This window comes from Solea senegalensis, linkage group LG16, assembly GCF_019176455.1.
Source record: "Solea senegalensis isolate Sse05_10M linkage group LG16, IFAPA_SoseM_1, whole genome shotgun sequence".
Lineage (NCBI taxonomy): Eukaryota > Metazoa > Chordata > Actinopteri > Pleuronectiformes > Soleidae > Solea > Solea senegalensis.
The window spans coordinates 9,268,157-9,288,529 of NC_058036.1; the positions used below are offsets into that span (position 1 = coordinate 9,268,157).

At 38.6% G+C, this 20,373-nt stretch overlaps 1 protein-coding gene across 1 annotated transcript; it reads right to left on the bottom strand.

The window, feature by feature from the left end:
• Positions 1-1,158: 1,158 nt before the first annotated feature.
• Positions 1,159-18,276, bottom strand: gabrg1 (gamma-aminobutyric acid type A receptor subunit gamma1). The gene is made up of 9 exons (XM_044046917.1): positions 18,027-18,276; positions 14,424-14,584; positions 12,715-12,782; positions 6,515-6,735; positions 6,139-6,221; positions 4,510-4,647; positions 3,170-3,322; positions 2,372-2,583; positions 1,159-2,288 (listed from the first exon to the last, which is right to left on the bottom strand). Exons 1-9 carry the CDS (start codon positions 18,101-18,103, stop codon positions 2,010-2,012), a joined length of 1,392 nt encoding a protein of 463 aa, XP_043902852.1. The 5' UTR covers positions 18,104-18,276; the 3' UTR covers positions 1,159-2,009.
• Between the last annotated feature and the right edge of the window lie 2,097 nt (positions 18,277-20,373).

The following is a 20,373-nucleotide window of genomic DNA, read 5'->3' on the forward strand; positions in this document are numbered from 1 at the left end:
TTCCATCGCTCTGCACACATCATCTGGATTACTGGTCTGATTTGTTGTAGGTCTATCCAGAGGAATTTATCTATACATGTGTTCAAATGAGATTGAGATGCAGTCTGACTTTAGCCATGTTAAAGAAACAATAATATATTGAACAGCTATTCATGAGGGAGCCTCTCTGCTGGTTGCAAAAGAAAAACTCAGTTTGAATGGAAGTCTATAGGAACTTGATTTATAGCATCATTAAACAATTTCCTGAGGAGTTAATGTTCTTAATGACTACTTGTCAAGTTTGTAAATTGTGATCTCATTTATCACACTATGAACACACATTAACAAGGTTATTAGCATTGGAGCTTACTGAATCAGAGTTTACAAAACCTAAGCCCAGTGCTGAGTCCAATGAAAGAGTGTTGTTGATGGCTTGTGCATCTTTGGGGGTGACGGATCTAAGTAAGAAGATTCAAGAACCTTGACTAAATCTAAAATGGAGTGAGTTCTTACAGCAAGAATGTTGCAAGTTCGAATCCCAGTCTGACTGAGAGCGTTTCTGTGTCACAGTCCAAAAACATGTAAAGGTTAATTGGACGCTCAATTGATTGTAGGTGAGAATGTGAATGTTTTTTTCATCTCTATATATTGCCCTGTGATTGACTGGCAACCTCTCCAGTCGACCCTGCCTTTAGTGTCTCCAGCTCACTGTGAATCTCATGTGGAGGATAAAGTGGTAGACAATGAATGAATGAAGACAATGAAAGAGTATGAGTTGACTTAGCTAAATGAAGCTGTCCTCAGTCTTATGACCAATTTAAATAGAACGCCTTCCTTACCCAACGATCAGATTCTTGCTACTGTTACAGGCAAAGTTTTGTCACCATCAGACTTTAACAGGCTCAAAAGTTTAAAATGTCATTCATTGTCTTGCTTGGGCTCTCTTGTAAAGTTGTTCCGATTCCGATACCAGTATCGGAAATGCCTCCGATACTGCCGAAAATTTGGGCATCGGTATCAGCGAGTACTGGAGTCCATGCACTGATCCGATACCACGTAATTTATTAGAGCTCTGACACGGTTCTTCTTCGCTGCTCTTGAAAGAGTTGCACTGTGCTGTTTTAGAGGTGTGAAGAAGAACTGATCACCCGACACCTCTAGACAAGGAGCTAACGTAAGCTCATCATGTCGGCGGTTTGGCAGTATTTACCAGTTAGCTCCGTTAGCATTGTTAGCTGTGCTAGCTCCGTTAGCACGCCTACAGTCAAACTGGAGTGTGGAACGTAAAGAGCAGCGCTAACCAACTCCCTGTGTCCTGCGTATGTATGCCTATGTTTTTAAAAATGGTATCGGAACATCTCTACTCTCTTGTATGGGGTTTGTTGCATTGTCCTCCCTATTTGGTGTAGCATGCTGCTTTGCCAATCCAGGTAGCAAGAGTGGAGCCATCAGTGCCAAGTCTGACTGTATTTCCATTTGTTGTAATGAATGGTCTAATTCAAATGGACGTACCAGACTTAATAGTAAAACCTGCAGTTTAAGCCTTAATGTCAGTATTCCTGTTTTGAATGACTGAAGTACATTGGGCTCTGTTGTAATGATATAGTTGCAAACATAGCATGTGCATTAGCGATTAGACAGGTAGATGGATAGATGGTGATGTGTACTGGAGCTGGTTTAGTTGGAATTGGGATCATAAATGTATGTGCATAATACAACCCTTATGGGGCCCATATGGACATGCTGGCTGGGATATAGTTTGATAATATGTCAATCAATGTGTCTGTGTGTTTAAATTTGGTGTTACATAAAAATGAACAAAAACCTAAAAATGTCTTTGCCATTCCACAGTGCTGGCAGAAAAAAACAACAAGGCACTGCCATTATTAGTTTGTTATTTGTTATTATTTAAGGTCATCTTTCTGCCATTGATCTTTGCTGAGAAGCTGTCATTTCTGGTACAAGAGCAGTTCTGCTTTTGTGAAATGTTTGCACGTGTGAAACTTCAGATATGAAAGACAAACAGTCTTTTATAAATACAGATAACCTATCCAATAAACCAGATTAAAAAGGCCAAAAGCAGTAGGGAAAAATATTCGTGAGTAAGAATCAATTTTGGAAACCCGTACGTGCATCCTGTTTTCACGCCAGGCACCTGAGCGGCAGTCGTCGAAGCAGCAGAAGAAGCTGGCGCAGTCTTTTCCATCCAAACACTCGTAAGCATAGTCATCTTCATGATATGGCACAATGTTGTTCATCTGCAGCAGGGACGTTCCAGGTCGGATATTCACCATGCTAGATGCTCTCTGCTGTGGAGGAAAACACAACCGTTGCACCTTCAATGAGGTAAGCAGAAAACAAGATATAAAAAAATAAAGAAAAGACGGGTTACCTGTGGTAGCTGTGTGTTATTGTTGGCTTTAGCCTTCTTGGTTTGTCGGTTACTGGTGAAGTAGTGCAGCGTGCCATACTCCATGAGGGCAGCAAAAGTGAAGATGAAGCAAACAGAGACAAACAGGTCCATGGCAGTGACATAAGAAACCTTGGGTAGGGATTTTCTGGAGATCGTACTGAGTGTTGTCATGGTGAGCACTGTGGTGATACCTGAATGGGGTTGTCACAAACAAAAAAATTAATAAAACAGTAAAAACAAGCCATGCAACCAAAGTGTCTTTACAAAGTTATTGCATTATTACTATTAGATTAATTAAATAAAAAATTGAAAACACAAATATGACAAGCATTGTGGCATATGCAAAGGTTGAGACTTAATTGTAACACACTTGGCACATTAGTAATGTAACTAACTCTCCTGAAGGGTTAGGGTTAGCAACCAAATGTGTGATTTTGGTTGCGCTTGTGACAGACCCCAATCTGTCACAATGTATGCGTGAAAAAAGGAATTGTATATCCAAAAGAAAGGTACTTTGATTTTGGTTGAAACTGCAGAGGAACCACAGAAGTGTAGACAGATAAACAACACATTTCCTGTAGTTCAGGAGAGACAAAATGAAGTGATAAATAGATTATTACTTCATTTATTTGAAACCGATCATACAACTTGCTTATTTGATTCAGATGAACATCTTACCAGGATCACATTTATACATTTGTCCCTTTAATTCTCAAGGTTACATAAACCACAGTGTCGTCTGATTGATATTGTCTACAACACTGGAATGTATCGCACCCAGAGACGTGCGCGCTGGGACGGCATCCTTATTGATCCAGAAGGAGACCCAGGATAAAACCACAATCATACTGCAGGGGATGTAGGTCTGGATGGTGAAGTAGCCCATTCTTCGGCTCAGGTCAAAAAAGATGGTCATGATGACGTATTCTCCTGCAAGTTTAATGATAAGTTAGGTCTAGATATTTTAAGTATTAGTTCAGGGGTTCTGAAGTGCTGTTGTCTCATGTGATTAACTGTTAACAGTTATACGTACAACAGTTATACATTACTTATACATCGCACTTATGACTAGCACTTCATAGTTTGGCTTACTTGAAGCTCTTACTTACTTATAGCTCTTATTTGTACCCAAATGTTTAAATGCACTTATTGTAAGTCGCTTTGGATAGAAGCGTCTGCTAAATGACATGTAATGTGATGTAATGTTAACAATCTAGTTAATAACCTAATGATAAATAATGTGTTATGTTATGACATCAAATTCACTTTGCCAGTAGTGTGAACATTTTGAACCATTTTTTAATTAAATTTTTAAACTTACAAGAATACTTCATCGATTTGCGTTTAGCTAAGGGGGTAATATTTTTGTTAATATATTTGAGTTGAGAAATATGTTATGTTATGTGCCCACCAGTGACACTTGGTCCAAGACTTAGAACTGCAACTGCACCTTTTAGACCCACTCATAGGGGGACGGGACCTCATTCCCAAAATGTAAACAGTGTCCGCCATCTTTGCTAACTGGTCACTGGTGGGAACGTTACAAAGAAAAGAATGAAGATATTTCTCAACTAAGAAAACTGAGGTTGGGAAGTATTCAAAAATACTAACCCTGTTCTAGTAATACAAAGTTTTTATATATATATATATATATATATATATAGACATATGAGTGAAAAAAAAAAAATTAGAGGCTGGACTTCAAATGTTAAATAAGAATAAAAAAAACTCTCAAAAATGTTTGTTTTTGGAATATTAATTTGGCCATTAGGAGGCGCCAAATCAAATGACAAAAAGGGTGGTAGTTATTCTCCTGTGCATATCTTACATGTACAAAGGTAGGATTCATGGTACCTGGAAATATATTTTCTTGACTTACTGACTCATCCTTGTCATTGTTTGCCCTTTTTTTTTACTTTTACCAAAAGAGAGAAAAGAAAAAAACAACAACATTGGAAAATCATTCTATTTTTTTCCACATGCCTTTCAGGGATTCTGTGAATTACAATAAGATGAAACTGTATTCTGAAATATGAATTCTTGAAATACCTTGAAAAACATACTGTACAAAATGAAAGATTTGCAAAGTGTAACAAGACTTGGCCATTATCCCTCACCTGACTGGGTGTGTGCCACATCTGTGGTGTTCCTCAACCCTACAAAGGCAAACTGGTAGAGTCTCCAGTAGCGCTGGTCTGCCACTTCAACCGCCCGCCTCTGCCACCGGTACATGATCTCATTTTTGGGATAACCATCTACGGAAACCCCCCGACACAGAAAAATAGATTAACCAGAGGCCTTGGAGAAGTTGACATCTGCCATTGACTGCACTGCACACCACAAGTAAACACTGTGCCATGGCAAAGCAGTTGAAGCATTGAAGATGGATCTGATGTGTCCAGTCTCATGAAATGTCTTCAAATGAGCAATATGTTTTGAAATGTGAATATCAGCCTGTGTACTACAGAATATAAACAGTAAAAATTAGCTCTGACTGGCAGTCCTGCAGTAGTCTGTGGTAGGAAAGATGAGCAAATTCTCATCATTAATATCCTCAGTGTATACAATTGTGAAAACATGGGTTGTCTTCAGTTCTTCAAAGAAGTGAAATGGCTTACAGGAAACTTCACGCCCATATGCTACTTATTCAATGACATTTGGAGAACCAGTCAAATGTTTCTTTGGATTTTCAGCCTTGGACAGTGCTTTGCTTCCTTCTATTAAAACAACACTGCATTTGGTTTTTGAAAGTAGAAAGGCTGTACGTGTTTGTATACCAAGAAGTGAGATCTCATCACTAAGGCATCATATTGCCACGTGGGAACTGGCAATATGATGCACTTGCTTATGGCATGTGCTCATTTGATAACAATTATGACAATTTTCCACTATACAGTTCTAGCATGGCTCAGCTCAGCTCTACGTTTTTTTTCTTTTTTTGCTTCTCCATTAGGGTACCAGGTACTTTTTAGTACATGCTCTGGCAATGTTCCAAGCGAGCTGAGCCGATATTAAATGTGACATAGACAGATTGCCCGACCACTGATTAAACAGAACGTGTCATCATTGGAAGAGTCATGAGCGCAGTGCTCGACACAAGATTCAAACCGAAAAATGCCGACTGCAGATCAGTTAAAAAAGATTTCAAAATACTGAAAACTTTCATCTCCAACAATTAGCAAGGAAATGTGTATATGTGTCACGTACAAGACAACGTCATGTGCTATGTTGACTCCACGCACGTTGACGAGGTACTATATTAATGGAAAACGACGTGTCTGATATCAAACCCAGTGGAGTAGAGCCGAGCCAAGCTACATCTGTATAGTGGAAAAGCACCATTAGTGTGACTGTGCAGGTCCTGACATTTGTCCTCAACTCTATGGAATGGACTTTGCATTTTCCACTCATGTGTGGAAGAGTAAGATCATGAGAGGCTAAAGCACAATGCAAGAGACAAATGAAGGATGACACAGACAGCATGAATTGGACTGGGATAGGATGCATAATACATTAAGTCTGTCAGAGATAATGGGACTGGGTGACCTGCTCTCTCTGCTGGTGGAGCTGATGATAGATTGGTACAGGCTTAGAGAGGGCAGCTTCAAGCAGATGGGTCTTTTTTGCAAAGAGAAGAAACAAAGGCTTAACCATGAGGCTAACCCCACATAGAGGCCCCTGTCTGGGCAAGTTGAAGTCGAGGTGACTGGTTCAAAAATGGAAGGGAAAAGTGTTTGACCACCTACAGCTCGAAAACTCCAGGGGGCATGAGTGTTCATCCATTGGAAAGTTATGCAGCTTAAGGTAACACTCCGCATTAATAGTCAACCTGACAAAAAAAGAATTGTGACAGAGAAAAAGCAAGTCTCAGCATTGTTTGTTTCCCCCCCCAAATGTGACTGAACATAGTAAAGTCTGTGATAATTCCAACAGATGCACAAAAACACATGACCATCAGACTGGGTTTTGACAAATTGGGGTCTGCTAAATAACTCACTACATGAAATAAACACAGACGCACATACTAAAGCTGCACAAACAACACATGTTTTTGAAGAGTTGATATAGTGTTGAAAAATGTTGGACACAAAAGTCAAGAAACCGGCTGCATAACCGCCCTACCTTAGTGTGTACATGACCCGTCCGTTGTTCCACAGCCGTAGGAGGCGATTGGGAGTGGTGATCCAGTGGGCATCTGATTTGCGTGAATTCCTGAAGAACGTGTCTGGAATCCAGATTTTGCCTACCATGTTACTGTTGAGCATGAGCAGCTTCATCGAGCCGTTGAACTTCAGTCGGCTGTCGTACCATGTCTGGGCAAAGAAGATGTCAATGGTGTATTCCTGTAACAGAGTTACAAAAATCATAGAAAAAAGTTCAGTCAGGAAGACAGTAGTCAGGTTTCCAAAGAAAAAAGGTTGCACAAAAAGAAAATACACATTCATGTGTGTTTTTATCAACTGTTAAAAAGCAGTTAGTTAGTTGGTTCACAGAGATAAGTGATGGATGGAGCCAAAGTCTGTGTCTACTACACTAGAGAGGCATAACAAGGTGCAACTTGAGGACATAAATAAGGGGTTAACGAGATCATTTCCCAATTCCTGGGAAATTTAATGACAGTAAAATGTCACAATCTTTATAGACTTTGCCTCTATTAGCTATTATTATCGTCTTTTCTTCTTTTCCCAGGATTTGCAGTGCTAGTCCTACAGTTGGAAGGAAACTGTACGTTGCTCCTGATGACTGTGCCAGCAGTGTTCAAAACGGTATAAAAGATGTGTGATTGAAAATGTGCTGCACATAGATGTGCTATATGAAAGTGTGAGTGAATGGGTGAATGGCAAAACAGTAGTGAGTGGTCATCAGGAATAGAAAAGTATAACTTTTGTGATCATTTTTCAAATTATTTTTTAGACTTCCCCACGATGTGGCTCACATGTGGTGCTGGTTCCCCATGTACAATAGACACAGCTATCATCTTACCAGCTAAAAAGGACTCCTCTTCTCAGTCAGCTGTTATTCATGGTACAAACGAGTCATAGTTGGGACCACCTGCATCTAACCCCTCTTCAAAGGACCATGCACTCTCAGTAAACTTCACAAACATGTCATTCTTCTCTGAGTATGAGCTGCGTTTAAATCCTCGAATAGCTCCATCCCAAATTATGCTTGATCTTGATACTGTCGAGGAAGAGTCTCTGCAGAGTTGCCATATTCAATAACAATAAGAGTTTGGTTATAGTTTGAGAGAAATGCAGAGCCACTCAGTCTGTTGTGAGTGAATAATTTGGTCACAATAATACAGACCTAAGAACAGCACGAGCGCTTCATGATTGATGATAAAATTCAAGGCCAATGGTTAAGGATACATCTCAAGGCCACTACTAATGAGGATGCAAGACAGGTGTTTGAGTTGAAGGTCACTAAAACTGATAAACACTGCAGAAATTTCATAAAGATGTCACAGAAAGGCCAGGGATGTACCAGAGCGCTTGGGACACGTGAGAAGACACCTCCTGGGGGTGTGGGGGTGTGTGTGTGTGTGTGTGTGTGTGTATGCAAGTCTGTGTAGTTGCTACAAAAAAGCACATACATACACAACATGCAATACACATAGACGCAGTGAAAAAATTAAAATGGATAACATATTTATATTGAAAGGCAGACGGTGTAGTTTCCAGCCTTGCAAAATTACAGTGTGTCCTTGTTGGCAGTGCAATCACTCCACAGACTTTTATTTAGCAGCTGTAATTTTTATGTTGTTACTTCAAAGTCAGCTCCTCTCTCGTGTCCTATTATTTTGCCTCTCTCCCAATACATACAGTCTCTTAAGACCAAACAATAAAATCAAACCTGTAAGAATTGCCCTTGTGTGCAATGTTATCCTGAAGCACTAGAACTGGTAGTCTTTGTATCCACATCTTCAAAAAAACAGTGTGAAAAAAGACAGAAAATTTGACCTCTTTGATTACTGCAAAAATGCTTTAAATAAAAATGACATAAGCAGATTAAGACCATGTCTTTTGTGTGGATTATGCCTCAGGTACGTTAATGACTTGGGATCCATCTGGATCCAGAAGGCTAAAGGGTCCTAAAGGTCTTTGTTGAAATTCTTCATTTTATTGACAGCCTCATGAAAAAGCCTTTGAGCACACTCTAAAAAATAATTCAAGGACCCAATAAATGTGACAGTAACATATAGGTATGCATGCGTGATAAAACTGTTGAATATCATTATGATCAGTATTTGAATGGACTACATCAAAATTCTTTAGTAGAACTCCAACAGGAACCTACAGAATTTAACTCAATTGTATTTGAGACGTAACTTAACTTTTTTCTAATCGTCTAATCAAACATAGGAAGCGCCACACATAAACTTCTGCTCCACGCTGATGATATTCTGCTCTACTTCGAATTAACCTTCTCAAGTTTTTCTGGCTACCAGGTGAACTGGTCAAAGTCCCAGGCGGGAGGGCCTCATAGTGCCCTAATTGTTATTTTGGGCTGGCTCATTTCAGTGGCCTCTTAAGGGAATTGAATATCTTGGAATACGTATTATAAAACAATTTGTTGAGATATTGAAGTACAACTTAAGTCTTATACACACCTTATAGTCTGAGGCAACACTGCATCAACAATTACTGAATGAACGAGAAAACGTGCTCATCTATTGGTTAATGCAGGACAATTTCTGTTTCCTCCACATCAGAGCAAAAAAATAGAGCTGCATCAAATCCTATCATTTTATTTGAACATGCGACACATACGCTGCAACAATGGACTCAGACATTGTTGTGGTTGTGTTTACCCACAATGCCCTGCATTGTAGTCCACTTCCTGCACTTGATTCACTTGAAGTTGACCGAAACCTATGTTTTAGGTGGACCAGAGTTTGCTTCCTTGGTGCAGATCAGAGTTTGGTTGCGCATTCACACCTCCCCAAAAAAAACTGGACTTTCCCAGCAAACAAACTAGGACTTGAATTAGAAAGTCTGGTGTGAATACGACTTCAGATCTGCTTCTGGAAAAAGTCTGTTTATCCCTACTAAGTACTTCAAGCAATTTGATTTACTCTGTAAGAAGTTCTTGTGGAATGGGAAAAAGCAGAGATTATGTTTGAATACACTACAGAAACTAGTAGAAAGAGGTGGTGTATGGTATTTTACTATTATCCATTTGGCTTGAAACATTTGGCACTTCACCCAGAAAGAGCCCCCCCCATGGTACATAATGGAACAGGCAGTCTGCATGTCTTTACCCCCATTATTATTTCTATCTGCCAGAATGCCACCAGATGCTCAACCCCATCCGATTATGTCACAGGACATAAGGAGGACAGTTGCTCGAAGGTTTAAAATAAACCCATATTTAAGTCTGACCCGCCATGAGAAAACAAGATTTTCATTTTTTACAGAATAAGAATAGTTGAAATTTCGAAGAAGCCACTCAATGTTTCAAATCACAGTATGGTGGGTCTTAAAACCATAAATGTTGTATTTGAATTAGGGTTGTTAGGGTGTGGTGATACCACATTCCAGTGCTTTTTTAGCCAATCAGCTGCTTGTCACAGAGGAAATACATGGCTACTTAATATGCAGCTGCTGCTGTGGAGGCTCCTCACTGTTACTGCTGCTTCGAGAAGTTGCATGTGTTTTTACCGTTGACTGAAGATGGATAAGGAGAAATGCATTGCAGAAGAACTAAATCATGACTGTTACAGCACAAATCTTTGGCAATACTTCTTAACAAAGAAAGATGCTTCTGGTCACGCCGACGCCGATCTCACTTCTGCTATGCTACAGAAATGCTATGGAAGAAGAACAGCTGAAAGAGAGTGGCAGGACATGAGAATAATTGGAAACCTTTGGAACCAGAGTCCCGTGGTTGAAACCCACCTGTAACAGTCAGATTTTTATTTTTTTTTCACTCCTGCATGGCTTAAAAATTAAAATTGTGACAATGAAAATGTGTATATGCATTTGTATGTAAAGGTTACTGTTAAAAAAAAACGGGAGGATTTGAGCATCTGCTGTTAATATGAAAAACAAACCAACCTGATGTGCTTGGATAATATATGAATGACATAGCTTTGGGTATGAAGTACTGACTGTGATGCTAATGATTTAACAACTAGTGGCGAGTTAGCACATCATCATCATTCAGGTCATTCAGGAACAGACCGATCCATCCACACTACAACACAGAGCCACTTAAATGTATTTTATTGTATTTGATAGCAGAAATAGGTATCTATCTTTGATCCTAACTCTTAAGTATATTAGCTTTCTTCTTCTTTTTCATTTTTATAATATTTATATTCATATTTCATTTTATTTTTCTCCGGGACCTCTTCATAGAACCCTCGGTGTCCCTAGAACTGTTATTGATAACCATTGTTCAAGCTACTACAATAGCTTCTGTTCTGTGGGCTAACAGATGTCACTGACAACTTAGACCAGGAGGGGGTTAGACTATGTAAATGTGATGATATTGTCTCTTGGCTCCCAGAAGGTGTAAATCTTTGAGGCTAAAGCAGTTTGAGGAGTGCCTACATTCAAATGGCCACATCTTCTTCCCAGTCCCCAGTTATATATAACTGGGGACTTGCTGATTAAGAGCAAGTCTATAAATCTCTAAAAAATGCTGGGTTATTTCATCAACCCAACTGCTGGGTTATGACATGTTTTACTCATTATGGGTTATTTATATGGGATTTTTATGCAACTCATGCACTGAGTCAAAATCCATCAACCCATAGCATACATCTGTTGACTCAGCACCTGGGTTGTTCATGGCAAAGCAAGACGATAATAAAAGGTTTATGCACACTACATATCTAATTCTCACTGTCTGTGTTGCGTTACCAATTAAAGTAGTACATTTATATTGTCGAGGCTCGTTGGTTGGTTTGGCTAAGAACGTAGCGAACCTTCAAGCTTCTCTGTTTTCAATTGTACAGCGACCTTGGGTTTCGTGAAAGGCGCTTTATAAATCCAAGTTATTATTTTTATTATTAAGTTCAACTTTTTGAATTAGAGATGCACTGAATATTTTCCAAATTGTAAACCTAACTAACAAGAGTACAAGACATATGGCCCTTACTCACTTAGTTACAAAGCGACTTACAATGGAATTGAGTACAACCGGCTAGGGGCGGAGTCGAACTTGTGACCATTGCGACCATGACGTCTTTGGCACACAGGGTACCAGTCTTAACCACTGAGCCACTCCAGCCCTTCTCTTGTTGTTTCTTTTTTAGCCTTGTTTCTTTTTTAGCAGACAGACCAAATTGGGATTTTTGACATTATAATCAATTACAGTGATTGTTTAGACTGACTTTAATGGCATAGATTGATTGTCTTTTCCCTGTTTTCAGGGTGGTGCCCCTATCTGCTAAAATGAATATTACATTTTTCAAAAAACATTTAATATAATATAAAATTATTAAAAATAATTATTTGATTATTTTTATCAATCAAATTATTGCCACTAACTGTTGTTCCCCAACACAAGCCTACAGTCTGCCTCATAAATACCTGTGTACAAACACACAGCGGACACACACACCTGGTTATTCTGTGCAGGTTTTTAGGTAACACATTGTAACACCACTTTTCTTTGTGAAAATGTGAGTTTTAACAGGCGATAATTAATCTTTGCTGTCGGGAGCCTGATGTCCTACGCTGCCATCACCTTGTCAGCTGAACTGGAAGCCAGTGGGGTAATATTTTTGAAAACAGGAGGTTGTGTTTCAACCGGAACGTCATGGATTTGATTCCCAGCTCTGCTAGTCTACATGTCAATGTGTCCCCTGTGCAAGACACAGACTGTGTCCAAGGTGCTCCTTATGGCTGAACAGTCAGTGAATGAATGGGTAAAATAGATGTCTGATAGAAAAAAAGTTGTATGAATGTGAGTGAATGAGTGAATAGCAATAACTGTAGTATAAAGCAGCTTTGAATGGACATCAAGACTAGAAAAATGATATATTAATAATATTTATCATAGACATATCAACTTGTTTCTAGCATAATATCCAGATAATAACTATGCATTTTTGCAATATGGAACATTACAGTAATGTCATGTTCCAAAGTAATATCCAGATAAAATGTACTAATGAGGTGTGTTATCAAGGCAAGGAAAGTGCTGTATAAGTACAGATCATTTACCATTTACTTATATTTATTTTGGGACTTGTTATCTGAAGTCCCAACAGCATAGCTGTTTCATATTGTTTGATTAACAATTAACTATCAACTACATTTAGTAGATTTAATATCAGAAAATAAAGGGGAAACCAGAGGAGGCAGTCTCACCATGTTTATTGGGTCCACCGGTCCAATGCTGTTGACATACACGGCTGTTTCAATCACAGTTGGCCTCACTGAAATATAACAGAAGACAAACATCCCTCACATACACAGCAACAACTTACAATACACTGTACATAACAATCCATTTATTAATTATTAATCAACTGCTGAATGAATAATTAACTATTTATACAATCAATTTTTTACAATTTCTGTAATTTCAACTTCTTTTAGGTACAGTGTGTAAAATGTATCACCATTTATTGGCATATTGGTATGTTGCAGCTGATCATAATATTCTACTGCAGAGATTGGAGCTGACTCTTGGTATCACAGGTGCTGCCCTCTGCTGGTTTAAATCATACTTATCTGATAGATTCCAGTTTGTTCATGTCAATGATAAAGCCTCACTACAAACAAAAGTTAATTGTGGAGTTCCACAAGGCTCAGTGCTTGGGCCTATACTTTTTACCTTATATATGCTTCCTCTAGGGAACATTATTAGGAAGCACAACATATACTTTCATTGTTATGCAGATGACACACAGCTACATTTATCAATGAGGCCGGATGAAATAAATCAGGTTGTTCAACTCCAGGAATGTCTCAGAGACATTATGTCCTGGATGACCTGTAACTTTCTACTTTTAAACTCAGAAAAAACTGAGGTCATTAACACCTCAGAGAAAAACTTTCCGATCACATTGTCACTTTAGATGACATCACCCTGGCTTCCAGTTCCACTGTGAGGAACCTTGGAGTTACTTTTGACCAGGAAATGTCATTTGAGTCTTCATAATTAACATTATGAAAATTAGAAACATTCTGTCCTTACAGGACGCTGAAAAACTAGTTCATGCTTTTGTTACATCTAGATTAGATTACTGTAACTTCTTATTATCAGGATGTTCCAACAAGTCTGTTAGAACCCTTCAGTTAATTCAAAATGCTGCAGCATGAGTTCTGACAGGATCTAGAAAGAGAGACCACATAACTCCAGTGTTAGCTTCTCTACACTGGCTCCCCGTACAGTTTAGAATTAAATTTAAAATCCTCCTCCTCACGTACAAAGCACTTAATGGTCAGGCCCCTTCATACCTGAAAGACCTAGTCTTACCCTATCACCCTAATATACCACTTAGGTCACAAGATACAGGTTTACTTGTGGTTCCCAGAGTCTGTAAGAGTAGAATGGGAGGCAGAGCCTTTAGTTACCAGGCTCCTCTCCTGTGGAACCAGCTTCCAATGATAGTTCGGGAGGCGGGCACTCTCTCTGTATTTAAAGTTAAACTTAAAACTTTCCTTTTTGATGAAGCTTATAGTTAGAGCTGGTTCAGGGAAACCTAAACCATCTCTTAGTTATGCTGCTATAGAACTAGACTGCTGGGGGATTTTCCTGTGGTGCACACACATTCATTCTCTCACATTCAGGGTATGATTATCACTTTTTATATGTCATTAACTTTGTCTCTTACTCTCCCTAGTTTGTGTCTTTCCTTCATATCATCACCATTATTATTGTGCTATAATTAAAAAGTCGATATCATTAACTGTATAAAATTGTAACCTGATACAGTTGTTGTGTTCTTTTACACTGATTCTTTCTGATTCTTTCTTTTTCTGATCTCAGGACTTTACACACAGTCTTGGATCATTCGTCGAGTAACTGTAAGTTAAATCAAGATTATGTCTGGGAAATAAGGTTGACTTGCCTCCGATATCAGGTCGCAGTTTGTTGTCGTAGCCCTGCAGCAGTTTATTCAGGATCAAAGTCACATCGCTCTCATAAACCTTCGGTGACAGGACCCAGGTCTTATTTATGGGCACATCTTCATAGTCCTCCTCTTCCTGTTTACTGGGCCCAAATGCTGCACTGTGAAGTAAATGAGAAAACACAGTTAGAAACAAAGATGTATAATGTTTGCATAATAATTGTCAGTAATATGTGTCGTGAAATCATGTATACTGAGTGTTAATACAAATATGGAGTGGGTTTGGCATCACAAAGGTGATGTGTATTGATTCCCCAAGGAGACTGTAGGACAAAAATAAATATAGATACATAAAAATGAAGAGTGGAAGGTTTTTTAAACTGCAATATGTGCAAAGAAGTCGAAACTTAACAACTTCCACAACGCTTTCAACATATGCTCTGACAAAAGTTTTTAGTCGTTTCCGAGGCAACCACCCCCACCTTCAGCTGATGTTTTGATAATGGCTTTGTTGATGATGCCGTTGCTATACAGGGAATGAGGATCAAGCTAAAAGAATATTGTCAGGCTTCAATTCCAGATCTTCAGAAAACTGCCCCAGGGTCCAATTGTTTTAACAAAGGGCGTTTGGGTTATTTAGTGAAAGCACTGACGAGATTTCTGTTTTCTGTTCAGTGACTCTGTGAGTCAGACAGAGTCTGCGCTCCCGTCATGCAGGAAGAAATAAATAATTTGGTGAATTGATCTTTTGAACAAATCTTTTCAGTGAACTGATTCTAAAGAGTCAATACAACGGAAATAACTGTTTGTCCATCACTAGTTGCCCTATGTCTCCCCTTTTATTTATATTAGCAATAAAACCACTTGCCATAGCTATTAGACACCATATGATGATCACAGGTATAAAAACGGGAGGGCTTGACCATCAAATAGCTTTTTACACTGATGACATGATTCTCTTTATTAAAAATCTTGCACACTCTATTCTGGCTTTTCTAGATTTAATTGGGAAATCCATATTGCTCCTGAACTCAGCGGGAAGGTCAAACCCACCTAAATACACCCACCTCTTTAGAAATGTGAATAATAATAATATAGTATAGTCATAATATATAGGTATTCAAATTATTCCGAAACTAGAAGATGTCATGAAATGTAAGTATGATCCAGTTGTACTTGATACTTCCAAAGCAGTTTTGTAAATATTTATAATATATATAAATATGTTTTTCAAACACTTGCAACTCAGGAGGTTTATCAAGTCTCATCAAAACAAGTAATAATAATAATAATAGAACATTTTATTCATAAGTGCCTGTTCAACACTCAAGGACACTTTACAAAACAAACAACAATATAAAAAAAAACATGCAACAGGACGACAGTAAACAGAAAATGGAGTGAAATTACAGATAGGAGGCTATTAAAGGTGGGTTTTGAGTCTGGAGGGGGAGAGTTTTTTTGTTTTTTGTAAATTACGCCTGTCAAAGTTAAGGTGTTAATCGTTGTGATTAATACGGCTAGGATTTACACAATAAAAGAGGCAAACTAATCACTCTGGGTACCGATATTGCCCTTAATATGCTGGCAGCTGCCCGGCGACTTCCATTTGGACAACTATGCTATGTGGCTGACTGTGCTTTTGTTCTCCCACTCTCTCTCTCTCGCTCTCTCACTTAATCATGACAAATGTGAATGTCTGAATTTGAAGGACATTCTCAGATGGATTTCATTTTTTTGTTGTGATGTTAACACATGCTCTTGTTGCATACAGGATGGCAGTCATCCATGTTGGCCTTTATTTCAAGATGACCTGGTTGGCACTGAGGCTCTTCGAAACCACATAGTTCTGTATTTAAAAAGAAAGATACAATTAAATAACGGTGTCTGAAATGCACACTGATGACCCATTTAGTCATTTCGAGATTACTGAATTTCAAAATGTGGGATTAATTAGTTAAATAATTAAGCTGTCACTGTCATTTAATTTGATGTGCCCTTTGTGTCACTGAGGTAAATCTGAACAAAGAATTTCAAATGCCAATAATAATGATTGGGCTATAATTTTTCAAAATACAACCCCCCCATCCTCAAACCAAATGTCTTGAAGCAAAATTATACCTTCAGATGATGATACGATATGTGATGTGTATTGCTTCCTGTTTTATACAGGAATATATGACAAACCTGTATAAAACAGGAAGCGAGACAGCCACGGTACAGGAGGTGGTCTAAACAGGTCAAGATAATAAAAAATATATAGTTTTCTGTCAGACTGAATAAAACTTAAGCTCAAGTATACTACAAACTTGAGTTTGGTTGTTATTCAGGTTGTTGTTTTTATTATTTATTCCATATCTATTTTACTGTATGTTAGCTGCTGGTTTTTAGTTAGCAAGGGGATGAGAAACACATTAGGTAGATTATTATAGTATTGACTTCGCAAAACAAATACTGAATTTCTTCACTAAAAACGTTGTTCAAATGTCAGTGAATAGTCCTCTAATAAAAAAAATATTTCTAGTCCAGGTACCAAAGTTACTTCAACAACAGATCTGATGGTTGTTGTGTCACAGAGGTGGAGGAGAAGAAAACGCAGTAATTTCTCAAAGTGGACCCCAGGTGATTTTGAGGGGTTACAGTGTGTCCCTAGCAAAAGAGGGATCATGCATTTTGAAATACTGAATAATTCCACACATTATACAAATATATATACAGTAAATTATACATAGTGTACAGGATAGTATACATATTGTTTAGTATACATTTATATTACATTCATTGTGAATACTTATTTTTCATACTATTTTTCTTTTGCCACTTCTGTTCAATGCTGGACTGTAGTCATAGAAATAAAGGTAATTAGTGAATTGATATGAAATACACGACCACAACAATGGAAAGTTTTATTTTTTAAAGCCCCAAAAACAACTGTTGTATTACTGTGTTTGCTGGTAAAGTATAAATAATAAAACTAAAGTTAACAAATGCTATAAAACATAATGAATAATATAGAATTACTGGCTATAATAGTTTTATTTGTTGTACATTGGCATGTAGCTGCTAGTCTACATGCTGATGTGTCCTTGGGCAAAACACACGGACGCGTGTGAATATGTATGAAATATGAGCAATAGAAAATGCATTTATGAATGTGTGAGTGAATGGGTGTGAACTGGTGAATGGTAAAACTTTAGCGTAAATCAGCTTTGAGTGGTTATCAAGACAAGAAAGGTGCTCCAGGCCATTTTCTCCTGTCTGACCATCTGACACAGAGTTAATACTAAGTAACTAAATTAACAGACTAACAAATCCTAACCCACCTTAGAACAAATGTGGTCAAGGTACTGACAATATGAAGGGGTGATGCAGGTAAAACCAAGCCATTCACTCAAATGCACACATGCTGTTCCGTTGGCTCAGTTTCATGCACAACGAAAAAAGGATCATGGATTGATTCCTGTTTTCGCCCAAGGCCGCAGCATGTAAACAAGAGGTTTGAATGCAGCAAAGTCAACATCTGTCATCAACATCTGCAGCCACAAACAACAAAAGCTGCCTCCTCTCATCATCTCATCCTCCCCATCCAGACGACACTCTTACCAAAGTCCGAGCAGGGCGAAGAGCAGCCAGGGGCTCATGGCTTTGTTCTCCCAAGCTCTGACAAAGAGCTGCTTCATCCTCTGCTCCACAGCCGAAGAGGAGGTGGCGGAGGGAGCCGAGCCTGTAGCTGTATCCGCGGGAGACGCGAGGAAATCGAATGTTTTAGTGATGTTGTCTCCTCGCGTCTGGATGCAGCCGACACGGGTTAGACGCAGCAGTGGAGGTGAGATGCACGAGATACGTGCGTGCGTGTGTGTGTGTGAGAGAGAGAGGGAGAAGGGGGAGGAGGATGCTGATGGTGGAGCGCTGACTCGGCTCTAGTCCATCTGCAGTGTCGCTAACAAGCTTCGCTGACACATGCTGCTGCTCTTACGCGGAAAACAAACAACCCGATGGATTCTTCTTTTTATCATTGTTATTATTATTGTTGTTGTTGTCGTTATTATTATTGTTGTTGTTATTGTTGATCCACTGTGATGTTGACTAGAAACAGCCATGCAGCAACTGCTGTGTCACGGTGATCGATTATTGGTGCAGGACGCACCGCAGCACCTCAACAGTGTATTGCTCAAGGGCACCTTGACAGAGGCACGAGGAGTAGAGAGTGTCAGATCCATGCAATTTAACATCATGGTTCATTGGTTGGTGAGAAGGGTTATCTGCAGGGGAGTTTCAAGTGACTATCATGATCAAAATAATGTAACGCACCGTATTACATATGGAGGACGAAACATGACTAATAAGTAAATAAATAAATGAATGAATAAATGTATAAATGAATAAATAAATGTTTTATATTTCTGTGTCCATATGTTAATGAGGTAGGAGTTCCTAACCTCAGTCAACAGCATGATTGGTTACAGGAGTCCGGACTATTTTTTTTTTTACTTTATTATGCATGATAATAAGTTAGCATGCTACTTTTATTTTGAGGTTGTTACATGCCACTTCCGCTTCCAGTCTGTCCGCCGTCATATTAATAAATGAGAAACAAAAACCGATTAGTGTTTTTTTTTGTTTTTTGATGCTGAGATCAGAATCTGTTTTTCCGTAATTGATTTAATACGAAAAAAAAAAGGAACACTGTTTCCGTTTTTGCGTATTTTGGTTTTGACAGAAAAACGGATTATACTTTAGTACCCTGACCGGAACATGATATAATTATCACGTTTTGAATAATTTTGTATTTGCAAACTTTCAACATCATGGCAACCTGTATGTTACAACAAGGTGTGTTTAATATAGGCCTACATTTATTGAATGTCTTATTAGTCTGTAGTTTGATGAGAACTAATAAAAGTCTACTTGATCATGTTTTAACCTTAAAAAAAGCTGGTGGTAAACAGATGTTAAGTAAACGAGATCTGCTGAGTACGTCATTAAGGAGATGTTACCTATTTCCAGGAAGATATGTGAAACATTGGTATCTGAATCAAACCCAGCCAGTTGGACATCAGTAGGTATTTTGATGAAAGTAAAACAAAAGCACCAAAACCCTTGAGTCTGCACAGAAAGTTGTATAACTTTTTTATTTTTATTCTATATTTTTATTCTTATTTTTACTTTTATTCGATTCTCACCTTTCTTAACTGAGCTGTTGTGAATGTGTGTTTCCCCCCTGGGGGAGGAATAAAGTCATTCAATTCAATTCAACTTTCAAATCCATGTAATGAATGCAAGTAATGAATGATATATTGTTTTTATTTTTTGAACAGCCGACAATTTACAATCTTGCAAAACTATGTCAGGGATTACAAGCGCCTAAGAAATTCCTAACTCTCTAAGGCCCCGTTCACACTTGCGGGTAAAAACGACAAAATATTTTATCGGAAGTGCCTTTCGTTTAGACTGTGACGGTGTTTTTGGGCCTTAAAAACACAAAAATCTGAAACCACCCTCCAGAGCAGACTGTCCTCCAATGAAACATACATATAGGCGTATGCAGGAATTACGACCTATGTTTACGTTTTCAAAACCAGCATCCCTAGCGGTGGTATACAGCATCCACTTCCGCCTTAGTCGTGGAATCTAGTAGCTTCGCTGACGTCGGCACTGGCAGTCGGGAGCGCGGTCGACGATGGTTCGATTCCTAACTAGTCCACCTTTCTAATATTTTTGTAATAACCCTTTAACCTGTCCTTTTTGCCCTAACCCTACCCTCAGTAACATCTGTGCATATTCGAGTTGTACACTGCCAAGATGCAAAACTCTGCTCAGATCTGCTCACGTCGCGTACGCATTTACGTCACATACATACAGGCCGTCTGGGGGAGTAGGATACTGCTCTATGGATGCGGTCTATACTGTATCTGTGTATATTGTCTGACAGGACTCCCAGTTCACGCCT